This window comes from Girardinichthys multiradiatus, chromosome 6 (genome assembly GCF_021462225.1).
Source record: "Girardinichthys multiradiatus isolate DD_20200921_A chromosome 6, DD_fGirMul_XY1, whole genome shotgun sequence".
NCBI classification, from domain to species: domain Eukaryota; kingdom Metazoa; phylum Chordata; class Actinopteri; order Cyprinodontiformes; family Goodeidae; genus Girardinichthys; species Girardinichthys multiradiatus.
This window is the reverse complement of record NC_061799.1, coordinates 41,672,041-41,691,720: the sequence shown is the minus strand read 5'-3', so window position 1 is coordinate 41,691,720 and position 19,680 is coordinate 41,672,041. Positions and strand designations below refer to the sequence as shown.

Genomic DNA, 19,680 nt, shown 5'->3' with positions numbered 1-19,680 from the left:
ACCAGAACAGCAGCCACATTAAAGCAAATACAGCTCAAAATTGGCTTGTCATCTCTTGCTCCGTTCTGCCATTACTCCTGAACAAGTTACTTACTCTGTTTGAGGCAGAGATCGACCCCTGACCTTGGTGGAAAAGCCTAACCTTTCTCTAGTAAAGAACCACGTCACAGTTTCATAGGACACCTTGGAAAAGGGAAACCAAGTTTAATAAAAATCTTAGCGGTTGAACAGTATGTTGCATGTACAGCCGTTCATACCTACCAGTTGCTTAATGCATTCGAGAACCGCTTTTCATCTACTTTTCTTCTGTTTCCATTCTTAAGGCCATGATAAGAGTCCACTTCCTTGAGGCACAGGACCTGGTGAGTAAGGACAAGTTCCTGAGAGGACTAGTCAAGGGAAAGTCCGACCCATATGGAATCCTCCGGCTCGGGACACAGGAATTTAAGAGTAAAGTCATCAAGGAGAACTTAAATCCTAAATGGGACGAGGTTTATGAGGTGAGCGTTACTCACAGTTCTACTGTTTCTTGCCTTTTTATTGGAGATTTTGCTCTTAGTTGTGCTGGAAGCTGAATTCATTTATGCAGAGTCTTGTTGAGGTTCATCGGTTGTTCCACATGCATTGGAATTCACATTTTCCATTTTTTTCTTTCTTTTCTTGGTCCTTGCGTATTTTCTGAAGTATGTAGCAGGTATTGAAGAGTGTATTAACGCTGGCTTATGTGTTGTTTTTCAGTTCTTGTTGTACAATAACACGCCAAAGACTCTGGAGATTCAACTATTTGATAAAGACCCTGATGAAGATGACAAATTGGGAAGGTAGGGGTTTTTGTCCCCTAAGAATAAGGTTTAGCTACATAAAAAACACTTTTCACAAACATTTAAGCATTAAACAATAAAAAAGCATCTGTCCTTTTAGATCTGTTTTTTAATGATGATTTGTGTTTCAGTGTGATGATTGATACGGCTGAGGTCCAGAAGTTAAAATGTGGGGAGGAGGTGAGGTTTCTTTTCTTCTAAGTTTTACTCTCAGTTTCTTCTCTCAACAAACAGTTTTTATTTTTTCATAGTGTTTAGTCATAACTGTTGACTTTTCAAGGTGTTTTTGCGAACATCTCGTTTTTTAACTTCCTGTTAAAATTTTGCAATGTCAAAAAGGATCCAGGGACGTACAGCTGGTCATACTAGGGACGCACCGATATGAAAATTTGGGCCGGTATCGATATTCGATATTAATATTGCTGTTATAATCTATACTTACCCTTATTATATATATTATTTTTTTTTTTTCACAAAGCTGTTCTTAAATTCTGTTTAGTTACGTCTTAATTTTGTTTTTGTTCAGTTTGTTGCTCTTGCTGAAAAACTGAGGTGTTGTCACGCTTAAGCAAAACTACAAGACCAAGCAAAGAATGCTGTTTAATGGAATTTATGACTGGACAGTTGGTTTTCCCTGAAGCTCAGAAACATTTTACACCTGAAACTCAATTGTTGGAGATTATTTAGGGCATTACAATCAAAAGGATCTAATGATATTCGATCATATCCCACATTAGGGGTTTCTAAACGTCATCCACAGCGTTGCACCCAGATTCTTAACACTGTTCTGTTTGAAATGGACTGTACTGAAAAAAATAACTGTTAAACTCCAGTGTTCTGTGTTCTCTCTGGTAATGTCACCAAATTTTATTTATAATATCCTGTTATCTCATAAAGTTAATTCTAACAAGGTTTCCAGTCTATGTTAAAGTCCCAGCAGCCTATTAGGATACTTTCTAATAGTTGTTATGGAGACATGGTGACCTCAAGATGCCTTCGTTGCTGCACTTCTCTAACACTGAGCTCTCCTTTAGCTCCCTCCCAACTGTGTGTGGTGGAAACATAAACTTGGGTTCATTTCCAGTTTTTAGAAACTTTTAAATAAATTGTTTAACTGTAGTTATGCTCAAATTTCATTTATGCTCCTTTTATGTATTTTTAAACAAATTATTTTTTGATCATTTAATTTCATCATATATTATTTAATTATTTAATGGGGCATTTATTTATTTCATGGGACATTCACATTTATTTATTAAATGATAAACTAATTTATTTAATTTGTCCCTCTTGGCCCTCCACACACCTCCGCGGTCACATCACAATAATTCTGCAAATCCTCTCACAACCCCCCATTGGTGTCCCGTGACTCCCCAAGGGGTCCCAACCCCAACTTTGGGGAATCCCCTGCACTTCTCAGTTCTCAGTTAGCCTCTGAATTCAGAGGTTAATTTTCGGACAATTACAAGCTTGGTCGATGGTGGAAGAAGTCGTGATAATGTACATCTTCAGAAGAAGAGCTGGAAACGTCTAAGATTAAGTACTGATTGATTACGTTTCCCTCCTCTCAGTGGTTAACTTTGGAAGATGTGGCCAGGGGGAAGCTGCACCTGAAACTGGAGTGGTTATCTCTGCTGTCAAAACCTGAGAAGCTGAACCAGGTAGAACTGCATAGCTTTACTCTCAGACTTGGAATAGAACAAGATGTACAACTGAACAGGCTGGAACCTACAGCCCAGATGGGCCAGATGAACCAAAAATCCATGTGTTACTCTGTTCTGGTCTCCGCTCACAGGTGCTGGCAAGCATCAAGGCGAATAGTGCTCATGCCAGTGACGGGCTGTCGTCCGCGGTGCTCGTTGTCTTCCTGGATTCAGCTAGGAACCTGCCGGTGAGTCAGTCTGGTTTATATTCACTCTGTAAAATCTTTTGGATGTTATTTTTCTGAAGCTTAGAATACACTTATTAATCAGCTTTAAAGGCTTCGAGCATACTCTTGTGAAATTTTAAAGGTTACAGCTTTCTCGATATCTTTTTTTAGTTAAAAAACTGTATTAAGTAAAACGATTATAAACTGCGTCAGATTTGTTTCTGCCTTATAAGTTCCTTGCTTATCTACTTTCATACTTTTCTCCATCTCGTCTTAAAAGGTGAAGCAGTTGCACATGTACATCTAAATTCATTAGATTTATTCTGTTAATGTGCTCGATTGTTTCAAAACTGAATAATTTTTATTTTGTATTAATACATTCAGTAAACAAACGCTTGTGTAGAAATCCATTCGGTGAAACATAATGTAAATGCAACTGGAGATGCAATAAAAGTTTCTATTTTCATCTCCTGAAAACCTTTTAACTCGCGTGCAGATATGTCGAAGTAGTATGCACAAAGCTCAGTTCATTTCAGCACTGTTACAAGACAAACTCAGCAAAATTGTATGCAAACAGGACCCTTCCATCCGATTATAAAAGGACCAGTTAGGAAAAAAGTTGTTTGTCAGGCAACCATCTAAATTCATTAAAGCAAATGACTAAATCCACTGAGCCTGGACGCGTAGGACGACTTAGATGATATTAACCAATAATTTTGTTTTCATTGTACCTGCTAAGCAAATTTCATCATGTTTGATGTACAGACACCTAACAGTATGATCATGTCTGTTCAAGCAAGACTACAATACATGTTGCTATAATACAAGGTATAGTTGGTTTCAGATCACATTTCTAACAACCTGTGTTAGTGAGTGGAAGTAGTTATAATTTGAACCGATCAACAGGGCAACTTTCCCTAAATCGCCCAAAAGTTCTGTGTCCTGTTCATTACAATTCTTCAAAAACTGAAAATTTCTACATTTATTGGTTTTAGCATTTCAATATGAAGTTTCTTATGTAAGAACACTTCAAAGTTCAAAATATATGCTTATAGAACTTTATTTATTATTTTTTGAATCAGACAAAATAAAACAGCCAGAATATTTTGTTCATCATGTAAAACCATGATCGGTGCATCTCTAATATTAATTTATCGTCTAGCTCTGCTGGTAACCAACGTTTTGTGACAACAGGAAAACTTTACTTGCTACAGAAGAAAAAGTGATCCCTCGCAGGGATTGCGGAATATTTCGTTTTTACATGCATATCCTTTACATTGTGCAGCTTTTTAGGCTGACAACATTTAACAGTGCTTGAAAGCATTACTTACAAAACACTCAAACTTGTGAAATGAACATGTAGCAAATGTGTTTGAGTTTGAAAGAAGCTCATTAAACCTTTATTGTAAAAACATAAAAAAATAAAAACAGGGACTCTTATGCTTTATTAGCAAGCACTGATGGTCATCTTCAATATGTAAATTTGCTCAGCATCATTTCTAGTTGTTTACGGTAAGAAAATAGTTTGTAGTGGTTCTCTCTGCCTCTTCTGCTTTTTCTTCTTCTTTTCCCTGTGCCTCCCACCTGCTCTGAAGAGCGTCTTCGAGGGGAACTTGGGTTCAGGCTACTTAAAAGAGAGGCGGTCGGCGGGCCTCGTGTTTTGTGAGAACACATCTTCTCTCTATAGGACCTTATTTGTGAGTCCACTAGCTGATTTCTGCATCTTAGAACAGTATGGAGAATGCGGAGGAGTGATTATGTCTCAGTTTGCCTGAACAGCATGAATCCTCTCTAGTGCATGGGTTTGAATCCTTGTGTTACCATTAAACGTTAGTAATGTTTTTGTTGGGGTTTAACTGATTCCAAAGCTAAAGGATGGGACAAAGATTACTTAAAAACATTACTTAAAAAAAGTTCTGGACTTACAAGCAATCTTCCTCCTAAACCTCCGGCCTGCATAAAGCATAATTTATCACCCAAAAGCAACTAGCATGCACATCATACATGAATAAGCATAACTTCTACTTTTTTTTTCTATGTTTCACTTTGCAAGGTAAACCTTACATTAGTTATTTATTAAATATGGTCAATAGCAAAATAAAAGGGAGCACAAGATGCATTAGGAGGTAATAAAACATGACTTTAGGCACTAACATGTCTGCTGATTAGTAGACAAGTCAGACGAAAATATTTCCATGCTGTCGATGTAGCTCCTAAAGAGAAATTGCAATCTGTATTAGCCAATTTGAGCTTTATAAACACTGGGAACTAAACTCAGCTCTGAAAACGGCAGTCGATTTATCACTTATTTCCTTTAAAAGAAATTAAACATGCAGTGACTTGCAAAGATATTCATACCCCTGAAATATTTGTCACATTACAGCCATAAACCTAATTGTAAGTTATAGAGGTTGCATTTTATAGACCAACATTAAGTGATGCATTATGGTGAAGTTGGAGGACACGTGTCTATAAACTTGTTTCACAAAGAATCGGAAAAGTGTGGCATGAATTTTATGAACATACAGCCAGAAATACAGCTTATTCGTGGTTTAGAATGGCTCCGTCAAAACCCAGACGTCTGTGGCAGGACTTGGGAGTACTGCCTCCATCCAAACTGACTGAGCTTGAGATATTTTAGCAACAATTTCCGTCTTGAGATGTACAAAGCTGGTAGGGAGATACCCCGAAAGACAGTAGGGCTGGGTACATGCGCCTATTCCTTATCTACGTCCACGTTATGTGTTGGTCTATAACTTAAAATTCTAAATCAGTCATTTGAATCTTAAACTCACTAAGAAAAAAATGCAGTGAGACCAACTTTTGCAACTGAAGCTGCTGCCCCCAGCTGGTCTTTAGAGGAAATGCTGATTTAAACTTGGGTTCTGCCCAGCTTCTAGGTGCAGTTTATGGTTTGATGTTATTGTGTGTTTAGTTTTTTCTCCTCCCAAAATAAATGGATTTCCTCAGAAAGTCTGTAATTCAAAATATGCACACACAGGTGTCTTACAATGTTCATGTGGCATATGGCATCCCACATTTATTATGTTTGTAAAAATATGACTAAGTGTGCAGAACTGTGTAATGGAAAAGCTCAACACCAGTTCTCTTTCATAGCATTCGTTTCGTGTCTCACATTGGGAACGCCCTCGGCGTGACCTCATCAGAAGCTCCTATTGCATTACGCCAGCCAGGATTGGCTGGAAATAAGCCTGTCAGTGTCAGAGAGGGCAGAGTCCCTCCCCCTATTTATAGGGCTGTCACTGCACTGATAGTTTATTGAAAAACCTCTTCTCGCAACGAGCAGAAGTACCAACTAGCTCTCCATTAGATACGGCCTCTCTTCGGAGCCTAGCTAAACTGTCCACAGACACGTGCGCAAGCTCGGTCGCCAGGCGCTTTGCTCTGGGTTTGTCCTGTATCACGGAGAGTAGCTATTCCCTCGGTAGAAAAACCGCGGGAAGAGTAGATATACTCACAAAAAAAAAAAAAAGTAGGTCAACTTACCTGCTACGGGTGGCCGTTACAGAGTAGCAATACTCCCGCTGTAAGCTACCCATAGGGAAGCCGCAACGCTCCCTCCTACCTAGCCACACCTGGTTAGCTTAGATGTCACCAGCTAGTTTTCGTCTTTTCTTTTTCGTAGCCTCACAGCCGAATCTCCTTTAAACATGGAGACTGCCAAGTCTTCCACAAAAGCTGAGGAGAGCATACAGGCATGAACCTGCCCGTGTGGCAATAAATTTCAAGCTGGGATACCCACCTGGCTTGTGTGGTGTGTCTCGGTCTGAAACACGCTCAAGCAGCCTTTCAGCCCGGGGAAGAGTGCTCTCACTGTAGCCGGTTCTCCTTCAAGGTGCTCCGTCGCCATCTGGCCCGTCAGTCGACATTGTCCAGCAACGACCCAGTGTTGGCTTCGACAGCATCCGTACAGGAACCAGCCAATCAAGCGGTTTCTCTGACCACCGATGCAGTAGCCGGACCAAGTTGGGGAGAAATCCTCAACGCCGTGGACCCTCTGCCACCTGAAATATCCGAGCACGGCCCCGCATCCGGCCCGCTGGACCTCCTGATGGTGGGAGACGATGAACTCTCTGACCTGGATTCGGAAATGCCCTTCTCGGATAACGATGAGGATTATGACCCATCTCCGCCTCCCTCAGGACGGGTTGCAAAACCCACTTCCTCAGGGGCGGGCCGACCCGGTCATGATATGGTTCAGGCGGAGGTAGTCCACTCCCGTTTCGACGGAAAGAAGCTACCAAAAGCACGGAAAACAGACAGACAACTCCTGCCGTTTTTCCCAGAGCTACTGGAAGAACTGGTGGTCCCCTGGCGCAACAAGCCCTTTAAGGAGAAGCACCTGGTGGCTGGCAGTTCGGTGCTGGATTGTGAGAGGATGGAAAAGAGCGGTCTCCGGCAGATGCCACCAGTCGAGCCGGCGGTGGCAGCGCACCTACACTCGAAGACCTCTATGTCAGCGGGTGGTCCCGCCCTCCCTTCAAGAGCGGACCGTTTTCAGTCCAGCCTGACGGATAAGTCCTACAGGGCTGCGGTGCTCTCAGTCCGTGCTCTGAACGCCTCGTCTCTGCTGATGGCTTTTCAGGCGGAACTCGAGGAACAGATGACCGCCTCACCTGACGCTGCGTTATGGGAGGAAGAGTTCATCATAACAGATCACTGCCTTCACCTCCATGAAGTGGCAATCCATGGCAGAACCATGGGGCTCATGGGGAAACATCAGGGGCTGTTCGGAGCAGCAGTCACCTCGATGCAAAGGTGGGAGTAGAAGAAGAGGATTGATGAAGCCTTGAAGCTGTGTCTCCCCAGACGTACATTTGCCACTGGGACCACGGCCCTGCCACCCCAGCGCCAGACTTTTACCCAGGCGGCAGCTCGCTTTCCCCCCACCTTCAGGATCCCGAGACAACCGAAAGCGCAATCAGCTGCTCAGGCACCACAGAAACAATCTGCCTCCAAAGCACAGTGGCAGAGGAAGCCTGAAGGCTCTCGCCTCGACTAGCCACCTCCCACCTCCACTCAGGTGGTAAGGAGGAGGAAGCTGTTGGCCCTGACCTCCTCCCTGGATGGAGGGAGCGAGCAGGGATCGCATCCAGGCCACGAGTCAAGGGTGCAGTTAAAAACATTGAAAAATATAAACACAATAACTCTTGGGGATTTGGTTCCTCCTTTTTCGGAAGGAGTGAGACCTACCCGAGTGTGAGCAGCTCTGTTGCGCAGCCAATACCGCGCGCATGCGCACTACAAGACGGAGCTTTTTGCGACCTAGCGCCAGAAGGCGGCGCTCTCAGCCCGTTTTCAACAGACTGGCCTGTCAGCCGCCTGACAGTGAAAACCAGTCTTTGGGGAAAATGCACAGACTCAGAGTGGGTTTTAAGAACAATAAGGAGAGGATATAGGCTGCAGTTCACCGTATCCCCCCCATGCTTTAGGGGAGTGATTCAGTCACAAGCAGAAGGGGAAGCCACTCTTTTCCTACAGGAGTAAATTTCCTTGTTGCTGGAGAAGAGAGATATAAGACTGATTCGTCACGAACACAGCAGCTTCGGTTTTTATTCGCGCTATTTCCTCGTTCCGAAGAAAGGCGAGCGGGGGATGCGTGCGATTTTAGACCTCCGGGCGCTGAACGAGCATCTGAGAAAATACAAATTCAGGATGCTGACCCACACCTCCCTGCTGCGCTTCCTATGTCCAGGCGATTGGTTTACTTCAATCGACCTCAAGGATGCTTTTTTCCACATCCCCATATACCCACCACACAGAAAATATTTCAGATTTGCATTTCAGGGAAACTGTTACAAATACCTCGTACTCCCTTTTGGACTGTCTCTGAGCCCCAGAGTGTTTGTGAAGTGCACGGAGGCTGCTGCGGGTCCGCTCAGGAGGCAGAGCATCCGCGTGGTGATGTACATAGACGACTGGCTGATCGCCTCGTCCTCCCACCAAGAAGCTGCAGACCACACAGCAGTATTAGCACAGCACATGATGGATCTGGGTTTCCAAATAAATGTGGAGAAGAGTGTCCTGCTTTCTTCTCAACACATATCCTTCATAGGTCTCTCCCTAAATTCAGTCCATGCCAGAGTGAGACTAACAGAGGACAGAGTGAAAACCATGCTCGACTGCTTGGCCATGTTTCACAGAGGAAATCTGGTATCGTTCACACTCTGCAGAAGGCTTTTGGGGCTGATGGCCTCAGCATTAGTAGTAGTCCCGCTGGGACGGCTCCACATGAGAGGGATCCAACGATGGGTGGCTGAACTCACACTTCCATCAGAGAGTGAGGGTTACCACAGCCTGCACAAGAGCACTACGTCCTTGGTGAGATGCCGATATGCTGACAGAGGGTGTTCCGATGGGAGTCGTTCAAAACAGAAAGGTGGTCACGATTGATGCCTCCCTGTCGGGCTGGGGAGGTATATGCGAACAACAAATGGTGAATGGGTCTTGGGGCCCAAACATGCTGTCAGCTCGCATAAATTACCTGGAGCTGATGGCTGTTCACTTAACATTAAAACATTTTCTCCCTATACTGAGGGGACAGTATATTTTCGTTCCCAATGTGAGACATGAAACGAATGCTATGAAAGAGAACTTTAGGTCACTTTCGTGACCCCGGTTCTCTGAGTAGCATGAGTGAGTGTCTCACCAAGTCACCCTTCTTGCTCTGACGTTGCAAGGAAGAGGTGAATGTTTTTGAATAAGCGACAGCCCTATAAATAGGGGGAGGGACTCTGCCCTCTGTGACACTGACAGGCTTATTTCCAGCCAATCCTCGCTGGCGTAATGCAATAGGAGCTTCTGATGAGGTCACGCCGAGGGCGTTCCCAATGTGAGACACTCACTCATGCTACTCAGAGAACCGGGGTTATGAAAGTAACCTAAAGTTTTTACAGAACTGTCTGTTATTTGGTAAAGCTGTTCCATCCATTCATTCTTTCCTATGTTACCAAGACTTTTCCAGTTTCCTTTTACCCGAGTTTCATTTGTTCCTTTTTAGTTTTAGTGTTGCTTCCCTTGAGGTGTGTAACAGCACATGTATTCATACCACACATCAGAGCAAAGGCATCAGAATCTGATGTATGCAATCAGATACAGAATGTGTTAGTTGACTATGCTCATTCATATGAGAACATTCATGTGTTTTTCGGTTGTTTTCTGTGAAGCTGCTATCTAAAGCACTCCACACCAAGGCCATGCAGGAGCCAATAATGGCATGTAGGAATCTCTTTTGAATTAGCAGTGTGCAGAATATTTTTTTGTGATTTGTGTTACACAGCAGCAGGTAACAGTGAATAGTCAGTATTTGGTAAACACAATTGTTATATATTCATACTGTGTGACAGCTGATGTACACTTGGCATTTGTTTTTCTGTAGCCAAACCAAGGTAGGTACTCTATGGTGATCTATATGTGCTGTTACACTCTACTATTTTCTGATAGTGTGGTGCTGTGCCTAGAACCCAGCCAATATTTTCTGATTACTAGTTTTGATAAGAACTATGGGTGAATATCAGAGCTAAATCAGATGCTAAAAATGTTCCATACACAAGCTTTTATGCATTGGACAAGAAACCTGTTGGACTGCATATCATCTGATGTCAGTATTTTGTTCTGAATCCCACTAGAGGGAGCTCTTCCATCACAGTTAGAGAACCCGGTTTCTAAATAAATTAGACTTTTTTATCAGTCTTGATTAATCTTATTTCCAGCTTACGTTTTCTGTGAATTTCAGTCTGAATGTGTTTTGTTAAGCTCTACCTGTAGCTCCATTTAGCTGGGGAATGACATTAACCATGTGATCATCCATGTTGTCTTTGTGTTTGTCTCACTCTGTGGGTGCATCCCAATCCTTTGGTGATGCCGGCGGTGATGGTGTGTTTCATCAACTTCTCCTCCTCTTCCTCCCTGCATGCCCTTCCTCCCCCCTATATAACCTCCTGGTGTGTGTGTGTTCCTCTCTTCTGCCTTCACTTCACTGGGGGAAAATCACAGCGCAATCCATTAGAGTTCAACCAAGCGGGGCTGAGGAAGGCCTCGGTCAGTAAGGCCATCAAGGTAACAGCATCAGAGCACACCCATAAAGCTCAGACACAGAAGAAGAAGCGTAGAGGAAACACTGAGACGTCTGTACAAACATTCACTCACATTACAGTAGGATCAGCCTGTTGACCTGTAGAAAGGTTCATTCACACCAACATAGTTTAACCCATTGGCTCTTTCATTTACTGACCATCATGTTGGCTGACTAAAACTGTGTCTAACAGTGTGTGTTGTATAGAACAGCATTACCGCCTGAGCTACTTTCATCTTTGTTGATTGATTTTCTTTCTTTAAATAGTTCTGCTGGGTTTTGTTCTGGACTTTTTGGGTCATGGGACTTTGTTCTTTCCCAGAGTTTCTGTCCTGAATCTTCTATTTCAACCCAAAGATGAGACTTGAGGAGAACAACATACGTTTTGTTTTGTACTGTAAAACTCCTATGTGTTTAGAAGTGAGAAATAAAGAAGTCTTTCTTAACATTGAGCTCATTTTCATACAAACTGAAGCGGGAGACATAATTGGCTCCATCGCTGTTCAGGCTGTAGTAGGTAAAACTTTAAGAATATATCCTCTGTTTTCATCTCATTAATCCTTCTCGTTTGTAAAACCTGTGCTTGTTCTCCTGCAGTCCGGTAGAAAAGTGACCAGTGAACCCAGTCCATTTGTCCAGTTCAGAGTGGGGCACAAGTCCTTTGAGAGCAAGGTGAGAAAACGCTCGGTTTACCAAGTAAGACTGCTTGGTTGAGCTGCTGATGTTATTGATAACAGTATTACTTTTCAGTTATAATCAAAATACACAAGCTCATATTTGTTGCCTGTGCTTTGGTTACGTATCGTCTTCATGTCTTAGTTTTGTATTTAGTGCATTGTCATTTTTGATGTAAAGGGAAATTTGGAGAATAAGTGGTCTGTGTCTAAATAATGGATTGGTGTCCAGACCGCTCACTGCCCCTCACGGTGTTTATATTCACGTCTTAAAGTTAAACTAAGTCTTTTATCTGCATCTTTTCCCAGACCAAATTTAAAACCATTGAACCAGTGTGGGAGGAAAACTACACCTTCCTCATCCACAACCCTAAACTGCAAGAGCTTGAGATTGAGGTGAGGAGGTGTCCATCCAGTCTGTATCTCCAGTGTTGTCCCTGATCCCTCTGCTGAAATATTTTCAACCCTGGGTCTTTCAGGTGAAAGATGCAAAGCATGAGTGTTCGTTGGGGACTCTGACTCTGCCACTGACCCGTCTTTTAGAGGCAGAGGATATGACTCTGAGCCAGCGCTTCCCCCTCAAGAACGCTGGACCGAGCTGCACCCTCAAGATGAAGATGGCTCTGCGGGTTAAACATTAAAATAGTCTTTATGTTTGAATGAAGTTTTAAACGTTTCAGGTCATCTTTTATTCTCAACTGTTACATTTCTGTTGAGCTTTTAGTTATTTTTGTTTTTCTCATTTTTTTATTTTCATCAGGTGTTGTCTCTTGAGACGGAGGCATCCTCGCCAACTAACTCCACCCCATCATCCATGCAGGTCCGCAAGTCCAGTTCTTCCACCCCCATCCCACAACCCTCTGTTTCCTCAGAATCCAGCAAGCCTCCCTCCGGCATCTCCGAGGTCCCCCGCACCTCCTCCACGCCTGTTCCGGACCCACGGAACCGGCGGAAGGAGTCAGAGGGTGTAGTGAAGTCCCGGGGGAGCACAGACTTGGAACAGGCCGGTGTTGGAAGAGGAGGAGGTAAAAGCTTAGCAGAAACTGGGAAGAGCAGGTCTTACCTGGCCATCTCGGGCTCCCAGCAGTTCCTGGATGGAGGCAAGGAGCCAACGCCCAGCATCGCTTCGGATATTTCCAACCCTTATGCTGCTCAGGAGCTGCAGCAGAGACTCCAACAGCTGCAGAAGTACGTATCAGTAATACTGATTTTATGCGCTGATCACTTACATCAGACCTAATTGAGAGATCAGTTCTTTGTTCGCAGGTTTTAATTCTCTGTCAGAAAATATTAGTTCATACTTGAGCAAATATTAGGTTTTAGAGCACAATGTTTCCAAAATATTTATTGTGGGTCATAAATGTTTTGTTTTTTTCTCATTAAAGTTTGTTGGAGAATATTAATTTAAAAAAAAACTGGAACCCTTTTTGCTCACCGCCACCCTTGAGTTTTGATTCCTCTGGCCTTTTGAATTATCCTTCCCCAAGATCCCATAAGATTGTATCTGAAGCAGCATCTTGCATTCATTATTGTGTTCTCTGAGATGCTCATGAGGTTCTGAACATCCCATTTCTCAGCTCAGCTGACAGGAAATGTTCAATCCGGCCTCCAGGCATCGGCTGTTTTCATCCAACACCCGTGTTCGATGTTTGATGATTCCTCTCTTTACATTTCAGAACCAATTTGTAAACAACACCAAAAGGTGATTGTGTTTCATAAGCTGTATCGTCTGTACTGCAGGTACTTAATAAAAACGATTAAGCAGCCTAATTATAACCAAGTGGGTCAGGTTAAATAGATCCGATTCATCTTTCTTGTCTTCTTCCTACCGGTTCTCTTTTGAGTCAGGATCAGGCTCACAGACAGCGTTCCATTATGATGTCATCTAGCCCTGATCAGTGAAGGCGTTTAGAAAAGGTGTGTTTACCACATCGTTTTTAATAGCTATGGCAAATATATTCTGCTTTTCCTTTTTTTTTTAAACCTTGTTACATTTTTAGGCAGAGGCGGTCCTAATAAAATTAAGGCACCAATATTATAAAATGTTGCGATGCTGATAATAATGGTAGACGTTGCGATGAAGATATCAGTTGCTATATATGCTTATTTTCTTCTTCTCGCCATTCCTCATCTGGGCTTCCATCACTCTGTAACCTTTAGGACAGGGGTTGGCAACTCCAGTCATCGAGGACCAGTGTCCTGCAACATTTAGGTGTGTCTGCTTCAACACATCTGAATCTAATTATTAGATGATCAACAAGACAGGGGGGGAATTTTACCGAGGAGGTAATTCAGTCATTTGATTCAGGTGTGTTGGATCAAGGATACATCTAAAAGTTGCAGGACACCAGCCTTCAAGGGCAGGAGTTGCCCATCCCTTCTTTAGCATTTTGAGCAATGTCCTTGGTGTCCGATGTGAGCATCTACTGCTGTGAGACTCTGTCCAACTGACTAAATATTACATTAGCATGAAAAATGCAAGTTCATAACACTTGGAATATATCAGCCAGCAGTTATTACACTCCAAACAGTCCTTTGCAGTCTGAATATTGCACACACTGATATTGCGTTGACAATATATGTGCGATATATCATGCAAAAGCTCATTAAGCTCTAAACCAGCAGACTAAGATCCTTCACTGAAAGTTGTCTTGACATGCATCTAAATAAATCGTTTATGACGACAGCCCTGGGGTCCGTGCATAAATCCGCAGCATAAATCTTTGCTTTCTACAACAGAACTTGTGCCGGTTTTGGACAAATGACGTCTAATATGAGTGTTTGCAAGTGGAGATAGAAATCTATTATCACACGTTTTTTCATGATATTTTAAGCAGCCAGCCATAGATTGTATACCTGATTTCTGTTTACATGAAGTGGGTCAGCTTCCAGTCACTTCCCTCTGGGCGAGATCCAGCTGACCGTGCGGCACAGCACGCAGAGGAACAGGCTGATTGTGGTTGTTCACACCTGCAGGTAAAGAGCTGTAAAAATAATCACAGGAACATTTCTTTTTTTTTTTTGTCAGAAATCAGTTTTTAACATTTGTTTTGTTGACCCATGCAGAAACCTGATCGCCCTTACCGATCACGGCTCAGACCCTTACGTCCGTCTCTACCTGCTTCCTGACAAACGGAGATCAGGGAGGAGGAAAACTCGCACGCATAAGAAAACGCTCAATCCGGTGTACGATGAAACGTAAGTCAAACTGTGAGGAATCGGTGTCTCATTTCATTGCTGTGACTGACTGCAGTGTTGCTCATTGGATGCTGGGTATCTCCTTCCTGGTCAGGGTTGAGTTCACTGTTCCCATCATGGAGCTCCACAGACGCAATCTGGATGTTGCAGTGAAGAATGCCGGAGGTCTGCTCTCCAAACACAAAGGTCTTCTAGGAAAGGTGCTCCTTAATTATGTTTATTATATACTTGCTTTAAGAGGTCTTAAAATTTGCGAATTAGTTTGCTAGTTGTGGAAACATCTGTTTAGGTTAGCGTTTACTGTGTTGTCTTGTAAGTTAATCTGTCTGCATGTTTCTGGGCTTGAAATCTTGCTCAATCAGTGAAATATATATTTTCATTGTTTTCTCAACAGGTTCTGGTTGATTTAAATCATGAGGAAATCACCAAAGGTTGGACACAATGGTACGTTTTTTTTTGTTCATGCCTAACACGGATACCATTTTAAAAGCGTTATTTCTTCTCCCATTCTGATCCAACTGGACCACTAGTACAGTTTATATTTGCTTCAAGTGCTTTTTCTGTTGTTTAAAAATAAATGAAGCTTTTATTTTTGTCCACAAACTGCAATGTATTAGTATTATTTTTTGTGATAGACCAACACAGTTGCACAATAATTTGAGGTCTAAAGAAAATAATGCATGCTTTTCAAGATTTTCACCAATACAAAGTGTGGTGTGCATTTGTGTTCAGCCCACTTTACTCCTAATTCCCCCTAAATAAATTAGTTATGAGAGTCTACCTGTGTGTAATTTAACCTCAGTACAAATTCACCATCCTGTGAAGGTCCCATAGGTTTTTTTTTTTACAGAACATTGGTGAAAAACATCTTGTAGGATATGGGTGCCAGCAGACAGGTCCAGCGTTTCTTATATTTCCATTTATCTCCAGTGATTTCACAAAAAATCAAAACCAGAAACTAAAACAAACCTTATTGCTCACCACCAAACTGGAGTGTTGATTCCTTCGATCTGTTGGATTGGCCTTCCATCGTTCCTGAGCAGTTTAGGAGCTGAATAAGCATCTCAGATCCACTGCCGTCTTCTCTGAGGGACCCGTATGCCATGCTGGAGCCTAACTTCACCCACAGAGCTTTTTGTTGAGTGAAATTAAAGAGCTTTCAAAACGTTCACTTCTAAACTTGAACAAAATCTGTTTATCTGTTTGTGCTGCAGGTTTGAGCTGACTGAAGACGGTCACGCAAGATTGCAATATTAAGAAGTCTTCATTGCCTTTCAGGAGTATAATCATCACCAAACTTCCAATTATGTCCACACATTTTTTGTATTATTTTCACAACATCTAAATGTAAAAATGTTAGAGAAAAGCAGCTTTTGATGCTCATCAGTCGCAAGGCAGGGCCTCCCTTTAAGAAGTGAGTTATTGACTAGAAGAAGAACCCTAGAAATGTAAAAACATATAAATTACTTACTGTGCCGAGATGGAGGTTTTTTCCCATATTTATAGAAGCTAGAACTGTTGCCACATACACTATATATGTTATGTATGTTTGTACATAGTATAAAACGATGTTGGACAAAGTCAAAGAAGGTTTATATTCTGCACATATCAGAGAGGTGTGGTGTCTTAATGGCCAAAGGATTGTGTGTAATTTTATCTGATTTTCTTCTATTTTATTTTTATTTTGATCTAAACATTCTTTTTTTGGGGGGGTGTAGTTGCACCAAAGAGATAAGAAGTATTTTATTGCTTTATGTTTGTAAGTTCTGATAAGACAACTAGATGTTGGCTTTCTACCACTGTAAAAAAAATGCATAACATGAGGGAATGAACCAAAGAAGAAGAAGTGAACTCACAGAAGTTGTGTGAAATGGGGTTGAAGGTCATTAGTTTGCTCAACGTGTGCAAAAACACGAAATGCATTGAAATAAGACCATCACTAAGTGTTACCTTTTTTTAATTGAATGTGATTATTTACACATAAATATTTTAAAATCATTAGTATTGAGTGTCAACATTACATCCAGAGAAGTGGATGAGAAATCCATAATATTGTTACATTTTTAGAAAGGATTGTTTTAAAGGGAAGTTTTTTCATTTAGACCATGCCTGTTGAAAAGACGATTAAATTAGCATCGAGATTGAAAATAGGAATAAAAAGGCCCTCATTGTTTTTGTTTTATAATAGTTGTTCTGATGAATGAGAAGACCGGCCAATAAACAGGCGGTTACATGAGCCTCATTAAGCTAATCTACTGGTATTACCTTAACTGTTTTAGAATGACGCTACCATGTGTAAATTACCCAGGTATCCTACATATGTCTCATTTCAGAATCCCATACTTTCCCAAACTTATTGTCAGTATTTATTTTCTGGTTTATTGTAGTCAAAGGAAAAATTTTTACATTTTGGCTTAAATTTTATTTTACAGTTCAGTGTTTCTACAGAAATGTTTTTTGATTTGGAGTTCCTGGGGTAGTATAAAAGTTCTTGAAAAGTAAGGAATTTATTTTCATCACTTTTTCTAGGTTTGGACAGGTATGGGAAAAAATATAGTCTGAAAATAATTCCCTATTCTAATATCTAAAATCCAGAAATCAAAATTTCTAAAAAGTATGTTTTTAAGACCACCCTTTATCTTTTGGTTTTGCTGAATCACTACTTGAGTTGCTGAGAAACAAATTGATTGCTTTGGGTTTTGAGTTACTGACTGAGCACTAAAGGGTAAGTCAGGCTCTTTTAAAAAAAGCTCTTAACTGCTTTTATTTTGGCCTGTAAACCTTTTTCAATCACATTTTGTATCTGGAGCTCTGGTTCTTCAACTGGTTCTCAATTGCATGCCAAACAAAGCATTGAAACTCATTGTTTTGGGTTTTTACAGAGTAATGTTATAACAGAACAAAACTGAGTTTTAAAGATTAGAGCTGATCAAAGTTGGTCCAGATGGTAAAATAGCTGTGAAATATCCATTTAGCGCCCAGCTGACTCTGAAGCCAACATTAGCATCATGGTGTTGCAAGGTCTGTGGAACATACTGATAATAAAATCCAAATTAGTCAATTATTGATGATTGATAATTTAAGAAAAAATCTGGAAAATTGGATCTGGAAAAGTATTGAATTTTGAAATGCAAAATGTGAAGGAACCCTGTCTTTTATTTAAATGCTCCACTGGAAAAGGAAGACTGGATGATTGGCAGTTTTAATTCAATTTAAGTCAGATGAGAACTGAGTTTTTCCAAAATTATCTTTCCGTTTCTCACAATTCAGGTTTGTCACAAAAGTTCTACATAAACACAGCATTGTTTTAAGAAATGTATTTATCTACACGGAAACACCTGGAGCCATTCAAAACACCAGTAACTACTGCATGTCTAGCCTGTAGGTGGTGCTGTAACGCTGCCGCTGAAATGCACCAAAACCTGGGAACAATGGGTGGGGTACGCACATAAAAATGCACTTGGGATGAAGGGTTAATTTAGAACTGGGGTTTATGGCCTTACTGGTTTCAGAAATCTGCACAGTAGTTATTTACACAAAAACACACGAGTGGAAAAACTAGGCACCTCCTGGCAGCTTTCTGCATTAAATATTACAGCAGACTGATGACCTTGATGTGCTCATTCCTCCTATTGCCAGCGCTGTTCTACATTCCAAACTGCCTAGGCAAAGGAAAAGTTTAGAGACTTCTTTCAGACTTCTGACTTGCAGTGCACAGCAGCATGTTGGGGAGCCACGATGCTACTCTGACCTCAGTATATATTGATACCAGTAACTGTCCCATTCCTACTTTCTGTACACAAGCAGTTAATTTGGACGGATTTGATGGAGTCTTTGCTAAATTTCTAAAAGATTTACTTGATGTTGTCATTCCCAACTAAATCTACACATAGTGGCTTTTGAAACTAAAAAAACTATCTAAAATGTGGAACTATTTTCCCTACCGAACAGAAATATAAGAACTTAGTACAACACTCGTCGCTGTCAGTGCCACTTATTTTGTAAAAAGCTGTGTTGCCATTTCTTTTGTTTGTTCACATTCTGTTTATAGAAACAATCAGTCTTAACTTCTTATTTTCCATGTTGTATTTAAAAGGAAAACCAGAAGTTTAATTTAGTTTTAACGTATAAACATACGTTATGTTGAGCAGTGCTTTTGCTTTACAGCTCTGCTTCATAGGAGATTAATATCAGCAGCAACATATGAGGTATATTGTAGGTCTTGGTTATGAAACTCTTTAGATAAATTTGAAGCTGTGGTGTTCGACACTACGGAAGCAGCGGTTTTATGTTGACCTTTCACCTTCTAAACACATTAAATCTCATTGATTTCTGACATGTTGCATTTACAACAAGCATCAAGAAAGTATTTTAAATGTGTATGTATGAAAAGTGCATTTGTCATTTTTTCCTTGTTTATGTGTTTTCCAGCTGTTTGTCTGCTCTATTTTGTGTTGAAAGAAGAGTCGCCTTTTCCTGGACACTATCAGCTTAGAAAAGCCTCTCAGGCTGAGTTTATCTTCTGAAAGATGGTTCTTCTTCTCCTTCTTTTGAATTTATCTTGTGCCTTATGAAACATGTGACCTAGAGATATACTGTATGCCTACGTGTTGGGAAACATGCAGCCGGATGCTACATGTGTCCGAATGTCACTTTAATGGCTTTTAAACTGAATAAAGAGCTTTAAGCCGCCAAAAGCAGCACAAAGCTGGTACATCTCTGTCTTTTCTTTTTATTTTAGAAGCAATCATGCAAAGATTCAGTATGTAATTAGGTCCTTGAGCAGTTTCTACTAAATCAACAATTGGTACTTCAATTTTATTTACTAACCTGTGTTACTTATGTCTTTATTTTCTTTAGTATTATTTTTAATATATAACACTGCCTTGTCTCGTTAAGCACTTTGGGTTACATTCTTCTTTGAAAAATGCTATATAAATAAAGTCCCAGAATGGTATAAATTTGGCCCTCCATGAAATGGAGCTGACACAGATGGACATGTTTTTTTTTTGTCGTTCTTTA

At 41.1% G+C, this 19,680-nt stretch overlaps 1 protein-coding gene across 5 annotated transcripts in view; it reads left to right on the top strand.

The window, feature by feature from the left end:
• The window catches only part of esyt2a (extended synaptotagmin-like protein 2a), a 55,413-nt gene extending 36,048 nt beyond the window's left edge, over nucleotides 1-19,365 (top strand). For 2 of the 5 annotated variants that reach the window (XM_047368516.1, XM_047368513.1), the window contains 16 exons: nucleotides 324-500; nucleotides 739-821; nucleotides 953-1,001; nucleotides 2,393-2,482; nucleotides 2,617-2,712; nucleotides 4,287-4,388; nucleotides 10,708-10,770; nucleotides 11,384-11,458; nucleotides 11,770-11,856; nucleotides 11,940-12,089; nucleotides 12,221-12,648; nucleotides 14,338-14,436; nucleotides 14,527-14,658; nucleotides 14,753-14,858; nucleotides 15,053-15,102; nucleotides 15,873-19,365. In XM_047368516.1, coding sequence (XP_047224472.1) covers nucleotides 324-500; nucleotides 739-821; nucleotides 953-1,001; nucleotides 2,393-2,482; nucleotides 2,617-2,712; nucleotides 4,287-4,388; nucleotides 10,708-10,770; nucleotides 11,384-11,458; nucleotides 11,770-11,856; nucleotides 11,940-12,089; nucleotides 12,221-12,648; nucleotides 14,338-14,436; nucleotides 14,527-14,658; nucleotides 14,753-14,858; nucleotides 15,053-15,102; nucleotides 15,873-15,915 — 1,830 coding nt within the window. In that variant the 3' untranslated portion in view covers nucleotides 15,916-19,365. The remainder of the gene's footprint in view (nucleotides 1-323; nucleotides 501-738; nucleotides 822-952; nucleotides 1,002-2,392; nucleotides 2,483-2,616; nucleotides 2,713-4,286; nucleotides 4,389-10,707; nucleotides 10,771-11,383; nucleotides 11,459-11,769; nucleotides 11,857-11,939; nucleotides 12,090-12,220; nucleotides 12,649-14,337; nucleotides 14,437-14,526; nucleotides 14,659-14,752; nucleotides 14,859-15,052; nucleotides 15,103-15,872) is intronic. The other 3 variants (XM_047368515.1, XM_047368514.1, XM_047368517.1) reach the window with 3 other exon arrangements.
• Nucleotides 19,366-19,680: the final 315 nt, after the last annotated feature.